General features: G+C 51.5%; 3 protein-coding genes and 1 long non-coding RNA gene across 4 annotated transcripts; 1 reads left to right on the forward strand and 3 right to left on the reverse strand.

Moving 5' to 3' along the window:
- Window positions 1-3,713: 3,713 nt before the first annotated feature.
- PIGX (phosphatidylinositol glycan anchor biosynthesis class X) lies at window positions 3,714-9,229 on the reverse strand. The gene is made up of 6 exons (XM_086754552.1): window positions 9,033-9,229; window positions 8,410-8,473; window positions 7,838-7,979; window positions 6,723-6,936; window positions 5,387-5,487; window positions 3,714-4,290 (listed from the first exon to the last, which is right to left on the reverse strand). The coding sequence occupies exons 1-6, from the start codon at window positions 9,085-9,087 to the stop codon at window positions 4,132-4,134; spliced, it is 735 nt and encodes a 244-aa protein (XP_086610678.1). The 5' UTR covers window positions 9,088-9,229; the 3' UTR covers window positions 3,714-4,131.
- Window positions 9,230-9,379: 150 nt separating this feature from the next.
- On the forward strand, window positions 9,380-11,408 carry CEP19 (centrosomal protein 19). The gene is made up of 3 exons (XM_010119831.2): window positions 9,380-9,586; window positions 10,045-10,209; window positions 10,508-11,408. The coding sequence occupies exons 2-3, from the start codon at window positions 10,080-10,082 to the stop codon at window positions 10,867-10,869; spliced, it is 492 nt and encodes a 163-aa protein (XP_010118133.2). The 5' UTR covers window positions 9,380-9,586; window positions 10,045-10,079; the 3' UTR covers window positions 10,870-11,408.
- A 2,439-nt stretch (window positions 11,409-13,847) lies between these two features.
- NRROS (negative regulator of reactive oxygen species) lies at window positions 13,848-18,478 on the reverse strand. Its single transcript, XM_010119832.2, has 3 exons — window positions 18,376-18,478; window positions 16,773-16,896; window positions 13,848-16,523 (listed from the first exon to the last, which is right to left on the reverse strand). The coding sequence occupies exons 2-3, from the start codon at window positions 16,878-16,880 to the stop codon at window positions 14,556-14,558; spliced, it is 2,076 nt and encodes a 691-aa protein (XP_010118134.2). The 5' UTR covers window positions 16,881-16,896; window positions 18,376-18,478; the 3' UTR covers window positions 13,848-14,555.
- Window positions 18,479-20,709: 2,231 nt separating this feature from the next.
- Window positions 20,710-23,367, reverse strand: LOC147599683 (uncharacterized). The gene is made up of 5 exons (XR_015259395.1): window positions 23,129-23,367; window positions 22,646-22,821; window positions 22,356-22,516; window positions 21,707-21,790; window positions 20,710-21,571 (listed from the first exon to the last, which is right to left on the reverse strand). It is a non-coding gene; the product is annotated as an uncharacterized LOC147599683 (long non-coding RNA).
- Between the last annotated feature and the right edge of the window lie 1,719 nt (window positions 23,368-25,086).

The following is a 25,086-nucleotide window of genomic DNA, read 5'->3' on the forward strand; positions in this document are numbered from 1 at the left end:
AACTGGCTCCTCTTCACCCATCACTTCCATCTTAGAATCACAGAATGGTTTGGGTTGGAAGGGACCTTTAAAGCCCATCCAGTCCAACCCCCCTGCAAGAAGCAGGGGCATCTCCAACCAGGACAGGTTGCTCAGAGCCCCGTCCAACCTGGCCTGGAATGTTTCCAGGGATGGGGCATCCACCGCCTCTCTGGGCAACCTGTGCCAGTGTTCCGCCACCCTCATTGAAAAAAATTTCTTCCTTACATCCAGTCTGAATCTACCTCCTCCTAGTTTAAAACCATTACCCCTTGTCCTATCACAACAGGCCCTGCTAAAAAGTCTGTCCCCATCTTTCCTGTAGGCCCCCTTTAGGTACTGGAAGGCTGCTATCAGGTCTCTCCAGAGCCTTCTCTTCTCCAGGCATTTAAGTTTGAGGTGATTGGCTCAGCGCTTCAATTTGTGAGGAAAACCAGTGCGGCACAGGACAGGGACTTCTTGCCACGTTTCAGTGTCTCCCCGAGGTCCGCCCCGGCCGACTGAGGTAACTGGGGTGCTGGCAGCCAGCCCGCTCTGTGACCGGGAGGGTGGGAAGAGTGTCCAACAGCATCAAGGTGGTCATGCTTCGTGTTCCTCCTCTGTGCTCTGCTCGCTCTTCCTCTTGCTCTGAAGGTACTGGAAGGGGCTCATTTTTGTATCAATACAGCTGACAACAAATTAACCCTTCTCCTACCAACTTCTCAGGTCCTAAAGTCCAAGCAGATCAGGATTCAGCAGTACTGGTGAAAGCAACATGCATTAGCTACAGCAGCAGGACCCAGAGCAGCTTCCTATGTTGCCACTTCCTACCATCAGCGACCAAACCCACGACTCAGATGCCCAGGTTCCAAGCGATGTGGTAGTAACACAGCTGAGAAAGCAGCGTACGTGCCCTCAGGGCTTCTCCTCCAAATTCCTGTGATACATTTAATCTTCCAGATGACTTCCCCAAATATCTGCCTGACCTGCAGCTTGGACCTCAACTCCCCTGTCAGTCCAGGCTTGAAGCAACATCTGATTTTCCGTTCAGAAGGAGGAGGGCATGCTTCAGGCAGCTCCTCTTCATAAAGGTCCTGGGAGGGAAAGTAGCAGGCTTCCACTAAGGCCTCCAACCTCCACGCAGGTCCAGGCACCAAAGATACAAATCAGACTTTCCAGCTTCTGTTGCTTTCAGCCAACGGTTGCTGACAATCTTCTCACTTACTCTCCACAGAATTACTGCAGAGCGAATGGTCACAGAAAACTTGCCCCTACAGACCTGCCTTATTTCAGCTCCACTCTTCCAAAGTGACCCTGCTTTGGCAGCTGGAGGCTGCTCTGCTCTACTTCCTCCTGCGGGCAACGCCGTCGTCTTTGCTTCTCCTTGTATATCGCTTTCTCACTCTCCCGCTCTGACTCAACGATGTATTTGATCCTCCCAGGATCAAGCTTTTGCTAATTCATCTCTGCATGTACCTCTCAAGAAACCACAGCAGATTTCTGAACTTCACACTTCCTCTAGCTCTACTTTCCTTCCCTATAAGGTGACCTTACTTCTGCTTGCTGCTTCAGCGTTCTACCTCTAAACCCCCTCGGCTCCTGCTCCAAACCGTTTTCAGAATCCTTACCTCGCGTCCCATTCTCCTGTCTCCCTCCCCAGGCACATCTTTTTAAACAAGCTAGGAGGGTGTTTTGGTTTTTCATTATGCCTGTTAATTTGTGATTCAAGAAGTCCTAACTCCTAACAGGGCCTTCAACGCCCCTGCCCTCCCCTTTTCTTCCATTGCTCTAATTCCATGCTTACACACATTAATGATAGATCTCTTTGTGTCTGACCCTTGTATCTGTGTTCTCTTGCTAAGAACTCATAGCCACTTCGTTTCTGTCTCCAAAGCTGCCAGAATTTCTCCCCAGGGAAGCAACTGCCTTACAGCTCATACTCCGTATCTGCCAGTGATCCCAGTAGGACTGGCACCCGCATTCTGCTGTGCCTGGCACGCTGCCAGGGTATGTCTGCTAAACGCAGTGACATGAGTGACATGCTTCATTACATTAGTTTCTGGTATTACAGAGAAAGTTTAACTGGAAAATTCCTTCATACTTAACACTACAATAGCTATTAGACTTTTCTACAGCTTTTAAAGAAAAACTTGTCTACTACATTTACAATGCGAATGTTATGGGTTTAAGGAACAGTGAATATTTGCACTTTGCCATAACAAAATACATCCATGGAGAAGTTTGGTGATTTCTCTCATATTTTACATTATCAGAATCAATATTACTCAAGTTCAGCTGAAAAGCTTACCAGTGGGATCTTAGTGAGCCATGTGCCAACCAAACTGATTAGCGCACACTGAAACTGTTCTGAAGTCAACTGTTTAGCACTGACAATGCTAAGCCCCCTGTAATTCCAACCCCTCCTGCCTCAGATTCTCCTACAGCACCTTACCACTAACGTGGGCTTCCATTCCCACACCCTCACTTGCACAGACTTCCAAATCACTCACTTAGATATTTTTGCCACTTGCAGTATTCTTTCTCATTTGTTCAAAGGACGTTAGCACTTCCTTTTGCTAGACTATATCAGGCAGCTTGCTTTAGCTAAGGAATTCAGCCTGTGATTTTCAACTAGTATTATTGGATGTTAAAAAAAAAAAAAAAAACAGCGAGCTTCCAGGCGATAAAGACCTGCCAGAGTTGAGCGGCAATCTGGGATGTTGCCATTCCAAGGCAAGACTGCAACACAGAATCACTTACCTGCATAAGAGAAAGAGAGAGCACAAGAACAAACTCAACTCTGGGAATTAAAAATCCCACTTGGAGACAAGCGTTACAATACTGCTCCACAGCCCTGCTGCGCTGATGCGGTTAAACAGGCCGCCGAATCTCTCTGCAATTGTTCTCTTTTAATTTCTCCCTTCCCCCAAACAGATGCAGTGCATGACTCCTCTGAGGTAGCGGATGAAGTACTGGCGCAGCCATCATCATTCAGCACAGTCGAGGGAGAACAAGAGCCCAGTGTCAGAGCACTTGCCAACCTGTCGTGGGCGAAGTCACAAGACGAGCTCTCCATTGAATTCCGGCAGAAGCAGAAAGATGCCCCAGGGATCCTGAGGCTACAGCTGGACAGCGATGAAAGGCCAATTCTGCTGATCAGAGGTCTCGGCTGCACACAGAGCACTCAAAAGGAGGACAGAATTTGAAAACCAAAATTTTCATTCATCCTCCTCACACACGCACTCCCCCAAATCACCTGCTGTTACTAACGTAGTCTCACCTTACAGAGAATAAAATGTGTTTTCTCCACTAAGTCTCCAGCAGGTACCGTAAGCTCACAATGCCACCTACTGACAATCAGCAACAGCAACGGAGAGCTGTCAATCCAGAGCAACTCAGGTTTTCCATTAAGTAATTTCCCCTCCATTTCCTTGTATTTATCAGCTGTTCTGATGGCTGAAAGCAAGTCTTCTAAATATTTACTTCTAGTTAGTATTTTTTCACCAGCTCTCCTTCCAAGGGTTATTCTTTCCACTTCTGAAATAGGGTGAAATTTCTTTCAAATTTTCTAAACTCTTTCAGCTTTAATTTGACCAAAAGCAGCTAATTCCTCCCAGTTATTAGAATGGCAGAGATTATTTAAGCCTTCTCCTGTCCCAGGTAAACACAGAATGTCTCTCCACAAATTCACATGTAACCCATCTGGACAGCGTAAACAAGCTTAAAGTTCAGAAACTTTAATGACAGACAATACTTTTAAATACCCTTAATAACCAATCCCTGAGTCTACTGGATTAAATTAAAGAAATACAAACACCCCTGCAAGGGGCAGCACTGTATTCGAAGCAGGCTCCAGGCCAGGGGGAGGGAATCAGAAACCGAGACGGTGGCAGTCCTTCCAGCTTTTTGCAGCGCTATTCCTACCCTCCATCCGCTTTGTCTATTGACAGCACACCACAACAGTCTTCTGGTGTGTGAAAGGTCTTCTAAGAATTAGGCCAAGGGAACGAAAACTCATTATGGGACTCTCGTGCATTACCAAGACATAAATCGCAGTGGAGTAGGATTCGTTTAGGAAGCTGACACAACAGTCAGTCAGTTTTGCTGGATGGAGGTCAGTCATTCCGTACTTCTTTATTCTGAGCAGGTCAGCGGGGACAAGTGTCCGTATTTGCATACGGCTGCAAGAATCAGACTGGAACAGAGCACCGTGGCAAGAAGAGTTATGACACATACTAAGGAACTATGTTGCCTGAGCCCCACTGGAACCTGCAGAATCAATTCCTCATACACCTACAAAGAAAAATAAATGAATTATAAGCATTTAACAAGCTATTTCTCCTTGATCAGAACTCAGAGTATCAACAGCCAGATCGCTATTTGACTAGCCCTTTGCTAAGGCTTCTTCTGGGATTCAAAATCAAAACTGAGCTGAGACATCACCTTTCAATTTACAGCAAACAGAGCGTCAGCCGCTCTTGTGGTCCAAAGCTCAATAAATTTATCTGCTACTATTTTAGATGGTAGCCATTTCTATCCTCTGTACCTTTGTTCTTACAGTAGGCTTGCCACTGAGGATATGCACATAATACAGCACGGAGAGAAGCTCTCAGAATGAGCATTTCACAGATCACTGAGAAGTCAGTGTTCTCCAAGGCAAACAACTATTTGGTTTCTCTGTGATGCAGGAAACTCCAAAATGTTTTTGGACAAGAGCTGCAGATATCCCAGACGTCTGCAGGTATCTTAAATATAGGAAGGCAGGCATGTTACAAAACCAACAGATTTATTATGAGACAGATCAGTCTTATTTCTGAATCTCTATGCTACTGCAACCGTTTCAAGTATCAAAGACAGCCATTGACCACAACAAAGATCTGACTTTCCTTGTTTTGAACACAGAATAAAGAAGTTTCACCTTTTCCTAGATACTTAGCCAATCAGATAGCAACCCAACAAACAGAAGTTGCCTTTTTTAAATGTTAACCCTTCAATCTTTGGGGTTTTACTCCTCCTTTAGTTAGACCATGAAGGAGTTTTCCACTTCACTACTTCTCTGAAGTACCTATGTTGTAAAGGCTTTCCTTAATCTGACCAGTGCAAATTATACCCTAGAATTACAAGTAAACTTTTAAGGAAAGAAAAGGTGAGGAGAGCAGCCCCATAAAGGACTAGAAGAGCACAGAGTGACTACAAGCATGTCAGAAGGGTGGGATAACACCCATTAAAAGCTGGTCAGAAAGAAAGATGGCAGCATCCCTAACGGGAAATCACACAGCTAGTCTTTTACTGATTAGTTGCTGTGCTATGGAAGTTGCCAATTCCAGAAAAAAAGGCATCAATTATTAAAAAAAAGAACCAAGAATTCCCACCAGAAATAAGAACTCACAGGTTTGTGCGTTATGCTGTACCACTGACAGGGTCTGATGGTTTTGCCTGAACAAGGAGCTTCCACTTCAGCAGGCTTCCAACACTCTGTTGACAGGCGATCTACAGAAGATGTTAATGCATCAGTAGGATCCAGACAGAATGAAGCAATGTGGCCTGCAAGACTTTTCCAAATGAAGTATCTTTCCTCCTCAACAGCTTGAGAGAATCTTCCCTAAAAACCAACAGGTGAAACAGCACTGACAGAAACGTGCCAGATAACCTGCACAGTGAAAGTGGTGCTGCGCAGTCCTTTTAATGAACTTCGCAAGTCTTCCCTTCCTGATACAGCAGGTACCGAAGAAAGACTCTCACCCGTGTGGTATCTCGGCCCTTCTGTCCTTAACAGGGCAAAGAATTAATCACTGCCCTGTGCACCCCTCAACTTTAGCCATACAGTTATAATTTCTCTTCCCCTAAAGCATGACAAAAGTCATTCTTCCATTTCTCCTTGTTCACCTCCCGTTGGCACATACAAGAACTCCCCTCCGGTACTTTAAATGCTTTCATATGAATAATAAATAATTTTCCTGCTCATAAGTAGTACATGTAGCAGAAAACCAGAAAGATTTTACACCCCTTCTTTAATTGACCAGGCAGTCTTCCCTGCCCCTAAGTTTACCCCAGAAAATCATTGCTCTAATAATGCGCAAGTGAAGATAAAGGAGCTGAGAATCACTAGCACGTTTGACTTGGCAGCTAGCAAGAATGATTTTGTGAAAGGAAATAAAATTTGTAGCAAAACTGGAGGATTTAATTTTTCATGTAACTTAAAATGTTCATTGTCAGTGGATATCAGGTTCTTGTTTCTCAGGAGTCTGAGACTCCAACCATTCTAACCTTCAGGCACAGTTTTCTACGTTCCTCCCTTACACAGAGGGAATACAAGAAGAAAGTGTTAGAAGCCACCAGAATACTTTGATTACTCTAAATAGTGAATGTTAAACATGCCATGCATGGCTTCAGCTGCCAAGAGAAACACTGAAAATGCGGTCTGAGCAGCTGGCCTTTAACAAGGCAGGGCCTGCAGACTGCCAACGCTTTCAGTATGAGGCTACAACAGCAGCAGCACAATACCAAGAAGTCTGTTGACAGTTAATCTGCCTTGGTGAGGCAGCAGCAGTAGCATTCAAAGAGAAAGACAACGTGGTCTTTATCAGGGCCACTACCTTCCCCTCACATTCACACGACTGCTGAGAGCTCCATCTCCAGAAGACAAATACAGAACCAATTCCAAGCTTCGGATTGCCCATGGTTATTCCTCTCTCCCCAAAAAAAACATGTAACAAGAATCTCACTGTCACAGCAGCAAGCCAGTACTTCTGGGCTCTTCAGAACAACCAACGCTTCCTCACTCTCTTCTGACGGCCGGTGGTACCGCCCGTGCACAGGCAAGGCAGCTCTAAAACAGTGAGAACACCGAGGGTCGGGTTCCATGTACAGGAGAACAAGAGTATCTGTGGCTAAGTACTCAGGAGCCTCCACATCAGTGACATCAGGAATTAACATTGCCTGCAAGTGGAGAAAGATACAGATGTGGTTGCGATCAGAATTGACAGAAGGGAGGGATGCAGGAACAAAAAAAAAAGTATGAACATTTTGTGCATGATTTAAGAGGCCACTGTGTGCTGTGGTAACCTACTGCAGCACCAGAAGGGAAAACTATTTTCCTTGTTCTATTTTCTAACACTGGGCTCGATTTCATGGTCAGGAAGATCAAGTTGGAAATTCTGTCCTTAAGCTGTTCCAAAATAATTTTTCAAGTCCCTCTTCAATGAGTCCTTCTTACGTGTGAAAAGTTTACAGCGCAGCCATGCCTACAGCCAGACCTAAGAGGCAAAACTTAATGACGCATATAAGCAAGGCCATACCAGCACTTGCAAGCATCCCAACAGAAATTGCCCAGAGTCTTTGCATTTGTATGTTTTAACTGAATTAAGTGCCTAAGGAGATTACCTTAAAGCCACAGGCTTAGCACATCTCTACCCAAAATGCGAAGCAAACACCGGAAAGCAACACAGAAAGCTGTGATGAAAATGAAGCCGTGAAGCTACCCAGTCCGAACGCGCAGCACACTACTTCGAGCTCACCACCACCTCTTTTGTCGGGGTTAACCTTTTATCACAGCTGCTCATCTGGGGCTGAGCAGAGTAGCAGCGGCTCCCCAGTACGCACGCCTCTGTGTAGAAATATCAGCAGCGCCAACAAAAAATGCCCCGCACCCAGCGATGCTGATCAAGCTGAGAGATACAGTGAGATGTCACAAAGATTATACTGAGCTGTGTCTCCTTCCAGGAAAAGGAATTAATCACCTTGGTTCAACAACCCAGATAGGGACCAGAGATGACAACTTCCTGAGAGTACTAGTCCTTATCTGAGTAACTGACAGATGTCTTCATTCTGTGGTTGTTACCTTTGTTAAATTGTGCTGCTGCAGTGACGCCAGCTCGTAGGGATCCACGTAGATTCCTGGTGGAAGATGAGTTCTAGCTGCCACTGTGCATCCTCCTGCATCGTCCCCCATTAGACTGAGCTCCACCTTCACCAGCAGGTCTCTTCAAACAAGCAACAGAAGCGAAGCATTTATACTCTCGAACGCGCAGAGATGAGATGCAGCTCTCGTACTACGTGCTGCAAATTCAGAAAACAGTTCCCTGTTGAGCTGTGCTGTCTTTCTCCAATGAGGAATGTAGTTCACCCTAACTCCACACCCATGACCAAAATGAAGTTTCACTTCTTTGTTAACTTCTCAGAACTACCAGCAGCCTCCACACAGATCTTAGAAAGGGGCCTCCTGTCCTTCCTCCACTATCGCTTGTAACTGTTAATTATTTGGTCGCACTAATACATTCCTAGTGCCTAGCCATGCCCACAGATCACAGCTCAGTGAGCAGATACAGCTGTGCACGAATTAGAAGAGAAGCTTCTTCGCACGTAAAATGAGCCGGTGTGTTATTCTGATACAGTGCCAGGGTGAGAACTCACCTGTGAAACCCCTCTTTCAGAAGCTCCTGCGTGACAGTGGCATCCTGACAAGCAGCCTGCACATCTAAGATAAGACAGAACGAACGAGTGACGGCATTTACAGCACAGCACATGTAGTTATCACAGGGGCAGACAGCTTCAACAAGCAAAGTCATATCGTCTACGAACACATTATCTGCAAAGCCTTTCACAGCAGAAGAGAAACAGTATTTCACAGCAGCGGAGGTTTCTTGGATCACTGACCGAGCCGTGCTCCCCAAATCCAGAACCCAGCCCTACAAACAAGCAGGTGCACGCAGCTCCACAGAGGGGTAAATATTTTCAAGACGAAAACCCGGAAAAGTTGGCCGGAAGCCTTTGCTGTCAGCACAACCGGCTCCCCGGTGCTCACTCATGCGTGCGTTAAGCGGCCGCGGTGGGCACGGGCTGCCCGAAGGCACTTGCCCCGCACCGGTATTTACTGACAGACCGCCCGGCCAGCCCTAATCGCCCAGCACCGCGGCCCGCCCGAGCCCGCAGTGCAACCCCACCGCTTCTGCGCGGGCCCGGGGCCGCCGGGGGGCCCGGCTTCCCCCCGCCAGGCCAACAGCGAGCGGTTCCCCCGCGGCCAGGCCCGCACTTACGGAGGACGCAGAGGAGCGCGGACAGCCCAGCGCGGAGCAGCCCGCGGCCCGCCATGGCGGGCCCGCTCCGCACGGCCTCACTCCCGGTCCGGGCGCCCACGGGACCCGCCTGATCCCGTTGGGCTTACTGACCCTCGCTCCGCGGCGCCGGCGAAATCCACCGCTAAATGCTGCGCCGGCGCTTCAACTTCGCCGCTGTCCCGACCCGGTGCGCGGCTTTACAGCAGCAGGGACCGGCCAGCCGCCTCCGCGTCCTTCAGGCTCTGACGTGGACAGCGCAGAGGGGCCCTTGGTGCAAGGGCCCGGCGGCGGGGCTGTAACCATGGCAACAGCGCAGGGCAGGCGTCCGGGGGAGCGGGCCAGGCCCGGGCCGCCGCCGCGGGAAAGATGAGCCCGATCCTGCCCCGCTTCCCTTCTCTCTCAGAGTTTAGGCCTGGGCGGCGCACGACCCCGAGGGTTTGCTCGTCTGGCGGAAACAAGCAACAGAAAAGCGGCTTTTCCACGGCAAAGGGGAAGGGGCGAGGGGCCTGGTGGTTAGAGCAGAAAAAGGGTTGGTAGGTAAACAATTCTGGCTTTTCAGAGCAATGGATGTAACATGCAGCAAGCGGTGTTTGTGAAGAAACTGTAATACATTGATTTACTATTTTGTAACATTTTTTACTTCGAAAAAGGAATAAATATTAAAACTTCCGTCTTTTAGGTATCATTTGACTGTGTCGTACTTTACTTAGCAGGTAGACAAAAAAATTAACTTGTGTGTGATACATAATCCCGACTCAAAGCCCAGGTAGTGACAAAAGCGTAAACTAGCAGCTGGGAGTCGCTCTGCCCCCTGGCACCCAGCTCACGGAGCATGCAGGGACATGTTCAAGTTCCACTGAAATTGGAGAGACTTACGCCCTGGCTGCGTGTTTTTGCTGAACTTAGGTCACCCTAACCCTGATAAAAAGGACAGCACCAAGAGACACTCACGCTTTCTTTCCCTTTTTTCTTTTCCTGTTTTTTTTTTCAGTGAGCTTTGACTCACTGAGGCTGAGGACAGCCGTGATGACTTACCTTGCAAAGAAGTGTGGCATCTGCTTTCAGCCTCCCTCCATTATCCTGATCTACAAAGACGACAGCACGGATAAGACTCGCCAGCGCATCATGCCTGTCAGAAATTTCTCCAAGTTCTCAGGTGTGGTGCGTTACTTGTAGCATTCCCCAAGTCTCCTCCGCACACAGTGAGAGGAACAGATAGTTGGTAACAGCGTTTTTGGTAACCGCTGGGTAGCATCTCATCAGCATGCAGGGAGTGCAAAGGGTTGTTTTGGGGTAACAGTATCTCCCCTGAGGAGCCCAGGGCTACTCTTCTACTGAGCAGCGGCTCTGCTAAGTCTGGAGGTCTCGCTTGTGAGGGTTTAGGAGAAGAGGATCTGTTCTATGGGAAGTGATTTACTTGCAGCTGTAATTCTTCATGGTGACCTTCTCTTTAGACTGCAGCTTGGCTGCTGAGCAGCTGAAGAATAACCCCCGGCACAAGGCTTACCTAGAAGGGGTCTCGCTGCGGCAGCTGAAGAAGCTGTACAGTTTGCTGAAAGGTCATCTGGGAGGAGAGAGCCTGGCTGAGAGCTTGGAAAAGTTTCAGCAGGAAGAGACCATTGACCCGGAAGAGGATATGAACAAACTAGATGACAAGGAACTAGCCAAAAGGAAGAGCATAATGGATGAGCTCTTTGAAAAGAACAGGAAGAAGAAGGACGACCCAGATTTCATCTATGACATCGAGGTTGAGTTTCCACAGGACGAGCAGCTGGAGTCTTGTGGCTGGGACGTGGAGTCAGGTGAAGAAATCTGATTCCGGACAAAGATGTCTTGGATGGGCAGTTGAGAGACAAATCTCACGTCCTAGCAGAGAGAACGGTGTCAGCGTAGGTATTCTGCTGCATCATTTTCGGTTCATGACATTGATGCGCGCTACCTTGGCTACGGAGAACCCAAAGCCTGAGGCGCTACAGCAATTCCAAGTTTAAGTGAACTTTGTTGAAGAAGCCAGACGTGATGAAATGGAAATCGGGCAGCTTAACTTAATGTTTTTAGTCTTTTCCCTTGTATAAGTGCCTAAATAATTTTAAGTTATGTACTCCTTCATTCATTTGCATTTCCGTCAGCTTTGGCTGAAAGCCTCACCAGCATGCCTCGCTGTGATTTCTGTTCAGCTTTGTCCGAAAATGAAGCGTTAAAGCTTTATGTCTTGAAAGCAGTGCTAAAGCTTTTTTTCTGTGTGTATGGTATTTATTATCCCCAGCTTCAGCTTACACAAATATAAATCCTTATAATTTAAGAAACTGAATATCTAGAAAGTAAGTTTTTGAAAATACAGTTATTTCAAGCTGATGAAGTGAGGTGTTTTCCTTCCTAGATGATGCTTTTTCAGTAAGTGCTCAGTTCTGGGAAAACGTGCTTAAACTATCCCCCAAAAAGTAATGGGGTAGAAACTCACAAAGGCATGGGGTGGTCTTAGAGTAAAACAAAACCTTTACCCCTGCTGCCTCCTCCGACTACAGTTCCCAGCTCACTCTGAATAATGTTGGGGAACCTGATGTGGCGAGTAAAGCTACAGCAAAGGTCCTCCAGGTTGTGTTTTGATGGTCACTGAGAAATTAATGTCTGCAAATGAATATTGTACTTCTCACACTGAAGTCTGTTTCCAGCCACAAATTGCAATGTAACAGCATATAAAGATCTCCCGTTTGGGTGGGAGGGGACCCGTGGGGACCTCTCATCCATACCCAGCCTGCCCCACAGTCAGGCCAGCCTGCACTTGGCTTCATCCCCATGGGGCTCGGGGGGTGGAGCCTGCTCCCCCTCCTTGGCCATCAGGTCTAATGAGCGCCGAGTTGAGGAGAAGTAATCATCTCCCTGGATCATGAGGTTCCTGCTGGCCCATTCCTCCAGCTGGGTCCTTCAGGGTGGCAGCCCTACCCAGTAGCAACTGGTCCTCCCAATTTGGGCTCATCTGTGAGCTTGACACAAAGGTGCTCCATGGCCTCCTCCAGGTCATGGACAAAGACATCAAACAAGACAGATCCCAGACAGACCCCTGCCATATGTGTCTTCTCACCAGCCTCCTGGTAGAGCATATCCTACTAACTGCAACCTTCTGTGCTTGGTCAGCCAACTGGTTTCTACCTAGCTGGTTGCCCACCCATCCAGACCATTACGTCCTCACTTGGATGCAAGAACGTTGTGGAATGCAGTACTGAAAGCTTTGCTGACACTGAAGTAAATCATACCTGCTGCTCTCCTCTTGCCTACAAGTCCAGCCGTTTCCTCGTGAGAGGCAAGCAGGTTGGTCAGGCATGACTCACCCTCGGTCAATCCATGCTGACTGCTCCCAGCCACTCTCTTCTAGAAACGTGCTCCAAGACAGCACACTCCGTGGTTTTCCCACATGAGGGTGATTGCCCTGTTGCTCCCCAGGATGTCCTTTTGGCCATCACTGACGATGGGTATGACATTTGGCTTCCTCCAGCCACTGAGGATCTCCCCTGATCTCTGTGACCGTGCAAAGCTGATGAACAGCAGCTTTGTAAGGGTGTCACCACTCTAAAAGCAGAAGCTCATCTTGTTTCCCTGACATCCCTTACAGGTCCCACTTCTGGGTGTGTCTCGGCTTTCCCAGCACCATGCCCCTGTGCCTGGGCAAAGCTGCCAACACCTCCTGTGATGGAGGAGCGTTGAGTATGCCCCTCATCAGCTCGACACGAGCAACAACGCCGACAATTTATCCACACCCGGGCAGTGCCAGGCGCATGGGTTCCTACCTACATGCACGCCCACGGCTGCACCCCGCATCCCCCTGCCAAAAAGAGCGGCCACAGCGGTGGAGGAAGTGCACACATCCACCCTCCAAGGCCGCGCCCGGCACCCACTGTGGGGAGAAATGGCCCCAGGAAAGTGGGGTGCACAGAGGGGCACCCTGCCCACCCTGCCAGTGGGAAGACACTGAAACGCAGCTGCGGTACTCGGTGCTGACCCACCGAAGGACATTGCAGGGACGTATTTATAGGTAATTTTTGTCCTTCAGGCTTGCGGCTTACGGGCAAAAGAGTGGCTGAAATAGGTTGAGGGATTCCCCAGCTGCGGCCTGATTTGGTTTTGGCTATTTCGGTCTAAAATAGGGCCAGAAAGCAGCCGTTTTCTGAGGCAGATTTGACAGCTGGGTTTCCAGATCCTTGCCAGCGCTCGACCCCAGCGGTGCTGCCGGATGGTCCAGCGTGGTCCAACCTACACCGTGTTTTCCAGCCACAGCAATCAGCCATGCGAGGCTCGCCAGTGACCCCCCTTGCACTCACTGCAGCTCCGTTTTGGCCCCTCCACTCTGCCACAGCCCATCCTCACCCGATGGCTGCCCAGCAGCATCTCCAAACCCAGGCGGGGACGCACCAGTCCACCTCCCAGCCTGCGCCACCATTTGCTTCCCCGCACCCTGTGTTCCCATTAAACTCAGACACGCGTTTCACTGGAGGCATCCTGATGGCACCGCAGGAATAAAGCTGCTCTAGCTCTCAGCAGGGCCACCACCACCACTTCTCATTTCCACCCACAGTAACCCCCCAAGGAACGAAGCGGCACTTCCCCAGGTAGCACGCTGCTGGTACGGGAGAGCCAGTACGTGCTGCGACCGGGGCTGGGTGGAGGAAACCCCCCCACGCTGCCAGAGCCAACAGCCCACAAGAGCAGGGCTTGCGCAACAAGGAGGGAGGCTTTCTCTTATTTTATCTCCAGTGCATCTGTTTAATCCGGCAGTTGCTGGAGGAAAATAAATTGATATCACCGCTGAGATAATTTATTCTCCTGTCTTTTAGTCAATATTTGACATCATTGCAACTTGGGCTGTTTTTAATGGGCTCTTCTAGCCAGGATCATGACTTAACCAAGCAACGACACCCCAAAATGTGTTTTTCAGCCCTGCTGACGCTGCCTGCCTTATTAGCACACGCACGTAGGTGCATGCCCAGAGCTGCCCGCGAGCCTGCCGGTGCCAGCAAGAGCAGCGCAGGAAGTTGCAGCCCTTCTCTGCAGCATCCAGGCAATGCTTGCTCCAGCCCAGGACAATTTGTGGAGGCTGGCTGCAGAGCTGGAGGAAGTTTTGCAGCAGAGAGTTGGCTACAGGGTCGAATAAATAAAAGGAACTACCTGAATGGGGGCAAAAAGCAGCACTGGGGGGCAACTGTCCGTGCCCCTTTGGCCAAGAGGTGTTCAGTGTCACGTCTGCTTGGCTCTCACCAACATCAGCTGAAGGTTTCTGCTGAAGATGTGTCCCTTGAGGATGCTCAGCACAGCCCCAGGCTCCAGTACCGGCCACAGCCCGGCACCCTTTGGGTACCCTTAGGGCACCCATAACAGGAACAGCAGCTCTTCCAGCACGCCCTGGTCCTCCAATCCAGCAAGTCTCCATCTTGCCCACCTTGGAGGGATTATCACCTGTAATCCTGACAACCCGCTCACATTCACCGAGCCCTTCCTCCTCCTCAGCCATCAGTAAGGGCTGGACACCCCGCATCGGCTTTTCACCATTTTCAGCAGCTTTTGCTTGAGCATGAGGAAGGTGACAGCAAAGGCCACCAGCAGCGTCAGACAGGTGGGCAGAGCCAGCACCAGGTAGAGGAGCGCCAGGTTGGCTGTCTGCCAGCGGCAGCTCCGCACCACGGGATCGGGCAGCGCCCTGGGGCTCAGCGTGCGGGAGTCGTATCTGCAGGTCACCTCCTGCCTGTCGGGGATGTGCAACCCCTCGACCCGCTGCAGGGCGTCCCACCAGCCCAGCGTGCAGCAGTTGTAGGGGTTTCGGCTGAGGGAGACCTCCCGTAGGCTCCTCCCCAGTGGTGTCCGCGCCACATCCAGCGGGAGAGCTGGGAGGCAGTTGTCCCGCAGGTCCAGGCTGCGCAGTTCCAGGATGCTCAGCGAGGTGGGGAGGGCGGTCAAGGAGTTCCCCGACAGGTCCAAGTGCACGAGGCTGTTAAAGGCAGAGAAGTCCACGGTGGTGGAGGAGAGGCTGGTGTTCCTCAGAGACAACACCTGCAGCGTCAGAGCAATGTCCTGCAGCCACTCCAGCTGCCCAGACAGAGCCTGATGGTTGTCAGAAAGGTCCAAATGCATCAGTGACGTCCCTTGGAAGGGGTGGCCGCCCAGTCCCTGCAGACCACAGCCGGCCAAGGAGAGATGAGTCAGGGTCTCAATACCCCTGATGTCCACACAGGGGGGACTCTCCGCCTCACCTGCGACAGCTGGCTGGGGACAGAGGCTGACCCGGTTACGGCTGAGGTCCACAGTAGCGATCTTCCTGGTGTAGGTGAAAACCCCAGGAGGAAGCACCCGCAGCCTGTTGGTGCTGAGGTTGAAGAGCTGCAGGTTGGGCAGGACATCTCCAGCATCCGCCTCTGCCCCTAGCTCTGCCAGCTGGTTCTGGCTGAGGTCCAGCTCCGTCAGCATGGCTAAGGGGTCCCCCTCTGACAAGTGAAACATCTCCAGGCAGTTCTGGTTGAGCTTCAGGTGGGTCAGGGAGGGCATCTGGGCCAGGAAGCCCTCTGGCAGGTACCAGACCTGGTTCTGGCTCATGTCCAGGAAGCGCAGGGAGGAGAGGTTGCTGTGGCAGATCTCATCCCAGAGGCTGACTGTCGTGATGTTGGTGGAGTTGCCATCAATAAGCAGGAACTGCACCGTGACATTTGCCAAGGATGTGCCATTGGGGAGGCGCTGGTAGAAGCTCATCTCGTTGTCCTTCAGCAGCAAGGAGTGCAGCTTGCTTTGCCGGGGCAACACAGGGAAGAAGAGGAGGCGGTTGTGGGACAGGTCTAGCACCTCCAGCTCAAAGAGGTCATCACTTTCCAGGGCCAGAAACCACTCGATGATGTTGTTGCTGACGTTGAGCACCCTGAGCTGGGTCAGGCCAAACTCCACTATGCACGGGAGGTAGTTGTAAGCTATGTTGAGCCTCTGTAGCCTCTTCAGCCCTTCAAAAGCTTGGTCAATCTCAAAGATATAGTTCTTCTCCAAGTTCAGCTCCAACAGTTGTGTCAGGTTCGGGAAGACGGACGAGTCCAGCCTCATGATGATGTTCCTGGCCACAGACAAAGACTCCAAGGAAGACAGGTTCCAGACCAAAACCGATACCATGTCCTCAGTGAGGCGGTTTCCAGCTAGATCCAGTGTCCTCAAGGCCGGCAGAGCAGAAAAGGCAGCTGCTGTCAGTGAGTAGTTGGTGAAGAGGAGGTTGTCTGCCAAGGAGAGCACATGAAGGCCTTGGCTGCTGAGGAAGGCACCAGGCTCGATGAGCTCCAGCCGATTCTTGGTCAAGCTGAGATGCCGCAGCTGGTGGTAGGAGTGCAGAGAGGCATTACCCAGAGCCTGGATAGTGTTGTCATCAAGCAACAGCTCCTCGGTCTCACCTCGAAGATTTCCGGGGACAGAGCTCAGCCATCTCCCAGTGCAGTCCACGGTGCTCTGCACCTAAAGCAAGAAGTGGCTACATAATGCTGCTCTAAGAGACAGGAGGTGCGGGAGATGAGAAGGGAGAAATTTAGGGAGCAGGGTGAGGATGGAGGAGGTGGCTCCATGGTTAGAGCCTCAATACCCCTGTCCACTCCTTACCTAAGCCTGTAGCTGGGAGGGGGAAGGTCTGGAGATGCTGAGGTGCCTGGGCTTTGCAGGGCAAGACCAAGCAATCAGAAGGGTGAGGGTTTGCAATAGAGGACTTACGAGCTCACAGCCGCCAGGAGACGTTGCCCAGGCTGTGACCACCTTGCTTCCCCATCCCGCTGCCAGGAGGACCAGAAGCAGGGAGAAACCAGGGAGCTGGGCCTCCATCTCAGCAGTGGCACTCCTGCAGAGATGTAGACAGGGGTGAAAAGCTGCAGACTGCTCATGCTGAAAGGCCCAAATCTTGCCAGCAAGCCCATCATGACAGCACTGATCCTTGTGCGCGGCTGGCCTCCTGCCCATGGCTGCTGCCTGCAGGCAAGCGCACAGCTCCTGTCGTTGCTCCCAGGAGCATCCAGAGGTGACAGGCTCCCAGCATGACCCAGTGGTGGCCACCATGCCCCACAACACCTGGGCCACCATGAGCTGCCCGTGGAGAAACAGCAAAGAGCCCCAGCACAAAGCCCACCCTCCCAGCAGGAGCCCTCATGGGGTTCCACCAAGGAAAGCCTGGAGAGCAGGAGAAGAGAAGGTACGGGGAGGTGGCAGCCTGGTCCCTGCACAGGGCAGCGCACGTGGGAAAGGCACCGTCATCGCTGCACAGCTGCTCGCAAACGCCACTGAACTGCAACCCTTGAGCAGAGGCTTCCCCCCCGGCCAGGGCTCACGTCCCCCTCTCTCCAGTGCCGAACGCTCCCCTGGGGGACACCGACCCAGCCGCCACCAAGTCCCTTCCAGCACCCGTCCCTGCCAGAGGTCCTCCTGGGGAAGCAGAGGCTTTCCAGCGCGAGATGCCCCATTACTACCTTGGTGGAACCAGAGCTGACGGCATTTGCATCTGGGGAAAAGCTGAACCTCAGGCAAATGAGCAGCGAGGTCTTGGTGAGGGCTCAGCATGCAGCGTTTTCATAACTGCCAGTGCTTGAAGAAGAAATGGGGGGTTATTTTTGGCAGCCCGAGTAGCTGGAGCCTCACAGCAGAGGGAGCAGGGGACATGTCCTGGGTTGTCTCCTTCCTTGGGACAGCCAGAAGCATTAAGGCGGTGTCTTATCAAAGCAGCATTTGTTAATCTGGTGGGGATGGAGAGGAAGTCCCCCTTCTCTGCGCTGGAGCTGACAAACGGCAGCTTGTGCCCTCCCAAGCCCTCAGTCTCCACCAGCGCCTTGCACCCAGGCACGGTGGCAGGAGAGGGACCCTGCTGTGTCCTCGCTATGCCCAAAAAACAGGGGCTTTGGCTCCTGCTCACCTTCAGACCCTGAACCCCTCTGCAGAAACTCACGCTTGCCTTCACCCAGCTCAGCCTTTCTTTGCCTCCCAGCGTTGGCCTCCCCCAACATCAGAGGTGCGTCCATCCTCCCTCACTCCTCCCCGGGGCTGCGGGGACGGTGCTGGCCCGGCCCGGAGAGTGGGCAGCAGCACGGGCAGGAAACCCCTGCCCGCAGCCGCACACGGGAGCCCACATGCAAGAGATTTGGGAGCACCCAGGGTGCTCCCCACGGCACCAGCCAGCCCCGGCACGGGCCCACGCAGCTGCGGTTCTTGCGGGCATGAGCACTAGCGATGAATGGCTGCCATGAGTCTTCAAGGAGGCGAAAAGGGCTCCCCAAAAACCCCCGGCAGGGTTTTTTCCCCCAAGCAGAGGTATCGGGGGGCAGTTACTCACCGCGTAGGACGGCGCGCGGAGTTCTCCGCAACTCATCCTGCATCCGGCGGTCCCTCCAGCTGCACTCGGAGGGCTCCTGGGGCCAAGAGTAGGTGCAACCCGCTGGGTTTCTCTCCCACCCGTTTTCTCGCTTAGCACTAATATAGCCTTTGCGGAAAGAGCTAACGGAAACTGCAGTCACATGGAGGCAGCGAGCGCGGCCAGGCACTTCGCTTACTGATCTCAGCACTTACAACCCAGGTCATGCACTTGCAAACGGCTCCCCAGCAAGGAGAAACCACGGGGGCCATGCCAGGGCGATGCCAGGGGGAAGCGGACCCTGCCAAGGGTCACGCAGCTCCTGGTTCTCCCACTGCTCCCGGGGACAAGCCAGTGCCGCGGACAACCCTTGCACCGTGACTCTTGGCATCGGCAGCAAAACTCTCACGGGGTTCCAGGCAGCAGAGCTGGTGACCTGGGGGTTTCTTGTCTTCAACGCCACGGCACCAACCCTGCCAGGGATGAAGGAAAGCCAGCAGCTGGGCAGCGCTCCGCTGCATGGTACCTACTCCCATTGTATCCCTCTGGTCCCTCGATTGCCTCCAGCACCCAGCAGAGAGCCTTCTCCGGGAGCCCAGGAGCGCGCTTCCCGCACGGGAAGAAGGTGCTGGTATTTCCTGCTGCATCCCGAGCCAGGGTTGAACATGTCCTCAGGTGCTGAGTCCCCACGGTGGGAACGCAACGCCCAGCCCCTCGTGCTGTCTAGGTGAGATTCGGGATGCTCGGATGCCACTGCCCACAGACCTTTGGGTCTCCTAGGGCTGCTCGGGATTTCAGAAAACCCAGCGCCCAGAGCGCAAGTCAGACTCATCCAGATGCAGGGACCTCCCAAGTGCTGATCCCTATGTGAAAGCCAGAGTAAATGGCTTTTCCCCACAACTGCCAAGGCAGAGGAAGACAAAAGTCCACATTCCAAGGCAGTATGAACAGGGAGACCCCTTCCTCCTCATCCCCAACTACCCCTGCTCTCCATCTCCCTTCCCACCCCATGTCTCCCCTCTCCCAGGGTTCTCATGCACCCCCAAATCCTCAGCAAACCCAGCTGCTGAGGGGAAAATGGTTTGCCTGGATTTACCCAGCTGGGAAAGGGTTCAAAACTATGGAGAAAGGATTCAGCCCTGCAACAGGACCCTGTGTGGTGGGATCAGCAGGTATCACCCTACAAAATCTTGTGCTCTACATCCCAGGCACCGGCACCAACGGGGCCTTCTGCAGCAGCTGGGAGATGAACCATGTTATCACAGCATGCCAAGCAGCCCTCCAAGGGACATCACAGCGTGGGTCACCCCCACCCACCAGACCAAGCAGCCCCCAAACTCCTGTATAGCCAGCACAAATGACTGGGGAGGTATTTTTTTCTGCCTTCACCCTAAATTTCATTTCTTCTCTGGAAGAAGACTGAGCTCTCCCATGTCACTCACAAAAAAAAAAAGCCCTGTGGTTTCATTTCCTCAATTTTCAAGGAAGTTTGAAGTATAAAAATCAAGAAGGAAAAGAGAGAAGCACTCCTCCTCCAAATGAACCGGAGCAGATGGCAGAAACTCCGCAGTGGGGCAATATTCCCATGGCATTGCTCAAGGTCACATGAAGGGCTGAGCCAGGCTGACAATTACAAACCCGCTCCTCATCCCCAAAACCCCGCCACGAGCCCAGTCTGCACCAAAATCACTCATCTGATGCTTGGAGAGGCAGGAGCCAGCAGAGATTCACCTCGGGGCTGGGAAGTCCTGAAGGAGTAAAACTCCTCACCTGTGACGATGCCCCACTCTTGGCTGATCCGGAGGCTCCTGGGAGACCTTCCAATGCGATTCCTTTGTGCGGTGCCCCACGAGTCAAACCAGCTTCCTCCCTGTAGCGCAGGAGGAGCTGGGAGAAAAAACAATGTGCTTCATCCCCAGCCCATCGCTTTGGCTGGCCAAAGCCAAGCCAGCGTAAGCCCCTTTCCCCAGCAGCGAAAGTGCTCACTGACGGGGCACCGCAGGATGGGAGAGCCCCCGTGCCACCCAGCCACCCTTTGCCCACCCTCTTCTCCCCAGAATGCAGCCACACGTGAGGGCTGCTCCCCGCGGAGCGGCCACCGGCTCTGCTCTGGGGCAGCTGGCGGCAGCGTTGCATTTCACACTTTCCCCACATCCTGCAGCCAGATGGTTCTGAAAACATCTCAAAGCCACTGCTTGCTCCCCTCCTCTTCCTCTCAAGCAGCATTCTGCCCCCACCCAACCCTCCCAGCAAGGGATGTGTGTGTTGAGATTTTTTTAATTTATTTTTTAATAGCACAGTAAGGACATAGGGATTGAGCTTCCAGGAGCTGTTGGTCTGATCAGCTCTTCCTGAAACGAAGCTCCAGTCCAGCTCAACGGTGTAGGTGGATTAAACTGAAGGAGATTCAGTCGCTTGGAGAGGTGTCCACACATGCAGCTGCAACTCCTGTGGCTGTAGGAGGGGACTGGGAATCCCCATATGGTTTTACACCCAGAGAGCTTCCTCTATTCCTCCCACCTCCTCTTCCCTCCAAACCGTCTTTTTCCCTTAACAACCCTCAAACTGTCAAGCACAAACCAAGAGAAAAGTTGCAACGAGAGGGCAGCCTCCTGGTTCTCCCTGGACTGCTGCACCCAGCGCAGGACCCCATGGGAAAGCAGAAACTGTGCCAGCAAACGGCAACCCCATCGCTGCACCTTGGCGTGCCCCTTGTTTTCCTGCAGGAAATGTGATTTATTCCAGAGTGGAAGCACGAAGAGAAAGGTCACTCACGGTTCACACACCAGCAGGATCAGGGCATTGGCTGAGTCGGGGCAAAGCGAAACAGAAATGTTTCTCCATGGGCTTCCTCTGCTCCTGCTGCATTGGAGAACTGGAGAGAATGCAAGGGAGGATGGTGCAAAGCGTCCCTGGAAAGCCTCCGGCTCCTGCTGAGGGAAAAGGAACAGGGAGAAAAACCAGCTGCTCTGGGAAACGAGCCTGGGAAGGAACACCATGATCTCCAGGCTGATGGGAACTGCAAAGTAACAGAAAATGTTAGTTAGGCTCGAGCAACTGACTGTCGCAGCAGTGTCTCGCCTGTTGGACGTCATCAGAAAGGGAGGAGTGGGCACAGGGTGAAGACCAGCATCTCCCTCCAGCTGTTCATTCCCAGGCACTGTGGTCAGCAACAACTCTGAAAACTAAAGAAAATCCAAAATTTGTCTTTAAAACCCACATCAAGTTTTCATTTGGTGCTTGGCTGAAGCGTGCACATCAAGTGCAAACATATCAAGAAGACACAAGTGAAGAAGTTATTTAATTTAATCACCTGCTCTGGATAAAACAAGGGAAGCTGAAGATCTACCACATCAGAAGCTGCCAGTCATGGTAGTTGCCTCTAATTTAAGATGAACTATCAATATAAAAAAGAAAACAGGTAATTCATTATGTGGCCAAAAAGGAAAAGCTAAAATGGCCAGCTGGATGGCTAAATTTTAAACTACAGCTCTGGAAGTTTGCCTGCCTGAATTTCTCAACAGGAATCCACCCAGTTTATCCCCAGGGAATAACAAAGGGCATGCGCAGTCCCAGGATGGCACAGATGCATTGATGTGCACGGGCATCTCTACAGCCCCAGCGCTGCACTGGAACTGGAGCTCTGCAAGAAGCACAGCTTCCCTCAAATGTATTTGATGCAGAGGAAACCAAGAGACAAAAATTACCAATTTATAATCAGCTTGAAATTTATTCCCCCCCCCACCAGCTGTAGTCAAACAACCTGCTTGGTCATTTACCTAGCCATGCTTGGTCACTACACTAAAGCTTCAGGCTCTGGTTTCACAGCGGCTCGTGAACCTCTGTAGCCAGAGCATCCTCCTCCAGGCTGACTCCTCCGCCCGGCTCCCGCTCCCTTTCCAGCAGCAGCCCACGCTCCTGGCTCGCTCTCCGATTCCCCATTTATCCACAGCCAAGCTCACCTTTCCTCTCCCTTTTTCGGCCATCAGGACCCTCCTAGCTTTGCCAGGCTTTCTGACGGAGAGAGAAGACTTCTTTGAACTCAGAATCAATTCTGGGTTGTTCTGAGCAGAGCGCAGGGCTTGCTCACTTGCCTTTGCAGTGACACGCTGGTTGCTGACACCTGCAGACATCGGGGCTGCGTGACCTCGGGGAGGAGGGGGAAGGAAATAACCCCACCAGACTGACAACACACAACAAGCCGACAGGGTCCCAGGTGAGCTTCCAGGATGAGCGACTGGGAAAATGGCACCTTTGGGCTTGGAGGACATTTGGCCAGACATCAACCAGGAGCCCACAACAGCAATTTTCAGATCCTCCCTTTGACACTTCAGTCTCCAAGAAGTGCAAGTGTCCTCTACAGAGCTCAGAAGAAAGGCAGAAGTAGGTCATAGTAGAAAGCAAAACCACGTTTCTGAGAGTGCAGCCCTGTGTGGGGAGGAGAGCTGGTCAGCAGCTTGGCCACAGCCAGTTCCCGGACCCCCACACTGGGGGGCAAGGCTGCTCCCCATTCCCCTCCCTCAAGCAGGTCCAGCACAGGCAGCTCCGTCCCTGCCGTCCCCGCTCTTCCTTCTCTCACATCTGACAGCGTGTGAGATGTAAATAAGGAGGAAGCGAGCCGCAGAAGGGAGAGCCACAGAAGTGATCTCACTTCCCCCTCTGCTCACCCACACGCGCGGCCAAGCCCACCCTGCGGCCAGCTTCCTGCCACCTCTTGTAGCCTTCACCCACCCACCTTTCCCAGGCCGGAGGTTTGAGGGATCCGCCACCACACTGAAGCGAACCTCCTCCTCAGAGAGCAGCCGAGCATCCAGACCACAAGGTCTTTGGAGCAGAGCATACAGCAGGACGCATCACGTGTTGAAGTAGCAGAGCTTTGTGTTTCTGTAGCAACTGGAAGCCAAGTGCATCCTTACGACTCAACATCCGAGACAGACACTACTGGAAGTCCAGATGCTCTAGAGAACTCCTTGCAATGCATCTGCAGGAGAAGCAAGTGCCCGGAGCCAGAGAAGACAACCGACCTTTCTTCCCAGATCTCCTCAAGAGCTGGAAAACCCCATGGCCAGCTTGCTTAGATCTACAGTCTGGTCTTTGGTGGGACCTAAATCTGAAGGTGTTGCCCAAGTTTTTCCCACAGGGTTACCAGATGTGGATAAACTGATCTCCGTTTTGTACTGTACAATAAAATAAAGCAATAAAAGCAATAAAAACACCCAACTTATCTACTCCAGCACATTTACCAAGGCTTTTAGCATAAAACTGTCAGGACCGGAGGCTCTAAGTCACCAGAACAAGGTAAGGGCAAGTCACTGCTGTGACATCATTCAGCAATGCAAATTGTGGCGAGAAAAACAACTCGCAACACTTACTCCCTTCCTGCTGCCGTTCCGCTTAAGAGAAGTGAGTAATTGTGTCATTAATGTGAAGGGAAGTGAAACTATCTTGGCTCCTTACAGAGCTAAGCACAGCCCACCCAGCTTTCTCCTCTGGCCAAGAGAGCCAACATCCCTGCTACGTGGCGTTGTCTCACAAGCAACTCTTCTCAAAGCGGACTGCAATCAGGGCTGGAAGCAAGCTGGAGTGTTCACACTCCAAAGTCTTCCTCTCCCTGGTCTTCAGCCTTGGGGCTCAGCAGCCCTCCTTTCTAGCGTGATACTTTTGCGACAAGTGACAGAGAAAAGCCAGTCTGTAGGGTTTCAGGACTGGAGCACACTCTTGCACATAGGACACGTTCCTTGCTCTCGCCTAAGAAAACTGAAAAAAAACACCAGGATATAAGTTTCTGTGGTATTTTTCAACAAATTGTAACACAAAGGTGACATGATTGCTTTATCGGAAACCTCATCCCCCACATCTGGGAGAGACACAAAGCAGGCTTTCACCTTTCAATTTGAGATCTGAACTAACACAGGAATGCAAGAGGGGGGGGCAGTTCACACAGATGCATTGATTAGTAAAGTGGATCTTCCCCTCCTCTACTCCATTTTCCATCCGAGAAGAGCAGCCAACAGTCTGCCAGTAAAGACAAGCCGTGTCCCAGAGACACACAGCACGGTAGTGTGAGACCACCAGGCCACAGATCGATGCTTAAAACCAACTTATTTCCATACTGCACACTCTCCTGAGTCCCACTAATGTTTGTTTCAACCCTGCTTCAGGTCTGCATGCGTCAATTATTTTTCCAGGAATGAGACAAAACTGTGTGCTAAAGCTGAGAGAAGATCTGTTGGCCATTTACAAAGCGTGAGATCCTACCCTCGAGCACACTGCTGTTGCACAAGACCTCGCAGACATCCCCCTCAGATGGGATCCGGTGTGAGAAAAGCCTTCTCTGTCACCTGAGCACCAAAAAATACCAACCAATCAAAAAAAAAAAAAAAAAAGTCAACAAAAAACTCAAAAAGGTGATTCAGAAGTGGCAGACATAGAGGCTGAAAAGCTTTAACCACTGCAGTATTTGGAGTATCAAACAAAAAGCATTTTGGTCAACATCCATTTCCTTTACTGGCAGGTTGTCCAGCACTTTGTAATTATTAAGTCACACATTGAAGCTGGCGCAGCATTACTCTCCCAAATTACTATTTAAAAGCGATTGGATATGGCTTACTTATTCAAAGTGTAGGATGCTAAGGAAGCAAAAGAACTCCATCACCTCGGTTTAATAACTCGCCTACAGGCTTTCAGTCTCTA

The sequence above is a fragment of the Chlamydotis macqueenii genome, chromosome 9 (genome assembly GCF_036417535.1).
Source record: "Chlamydotis macqueenii isolate bChlMac1 chromosome 9, bChlMac1.mat, whole genome shotgun sequence".
In the NCBI taxonomy this organism is placed as follows: Eukaryota; Metazoa; Chordata; class Aves; order Otidiformes; family Otididae; genus Chlamydotis; species Chlamydotis macqueenii.

Excerpts from the sequence above, each read along its gene's own strand:
- PIGX (XM_086754552.1), bottom strand. The coding sequence starts at position 9,087 with ATGGCGGGCCGCGGGCTGCTCCGCGCTGGGCTGTCCGCGCTCCTCTGC. Across the intron at positions 7,980-8,409 it reads CTGAAAGAGGGGTTTCACAG|AGACCTGCTGGTGAAGGTGG; the intron begins GTGAGTTCTCAC and ends GCTTGTTTGAAG. Across the intron at positions 6,937-7,837 it reads AGCAGCACAATTTAACAAAG|GCAATGTTAATTCCTGATGT; the intron begins GTAACAACCACA and ends CTCCACTTGCAG.
- CEP19 (XM_010119831.2), top strand. The coding sequence starts at position 10,080 with ATGACTTACCTTGCAAAGAAGTGTGGCATCTGCTTTCAGCCTCCCTCC. Across the intron at positions 10,210-10,507 it reads AAATTTCTCCAAGTTCTCAG|ACTGCAGCTTGGCTGCTGAG; the intron begins GTGTGGTGCGTT and ends CCTTCTCTTTAG.
- NRROS (XM_010119832.2), bottom strand. The coding sequence starts at position 16,880 with ATGGAGGCCCAGCTCCCTGGTTTCTCCCTGCTTCTGGTCCTCCTGGCA. Across the intron at positions 16,524-16,772 it reads CTCCTGGCGGCTGTGAGCTC|GTGCAGAGCACCGTGGACTG; the intron begins GTAAGTCCTCTA and ends TTCTTGCTTTAG.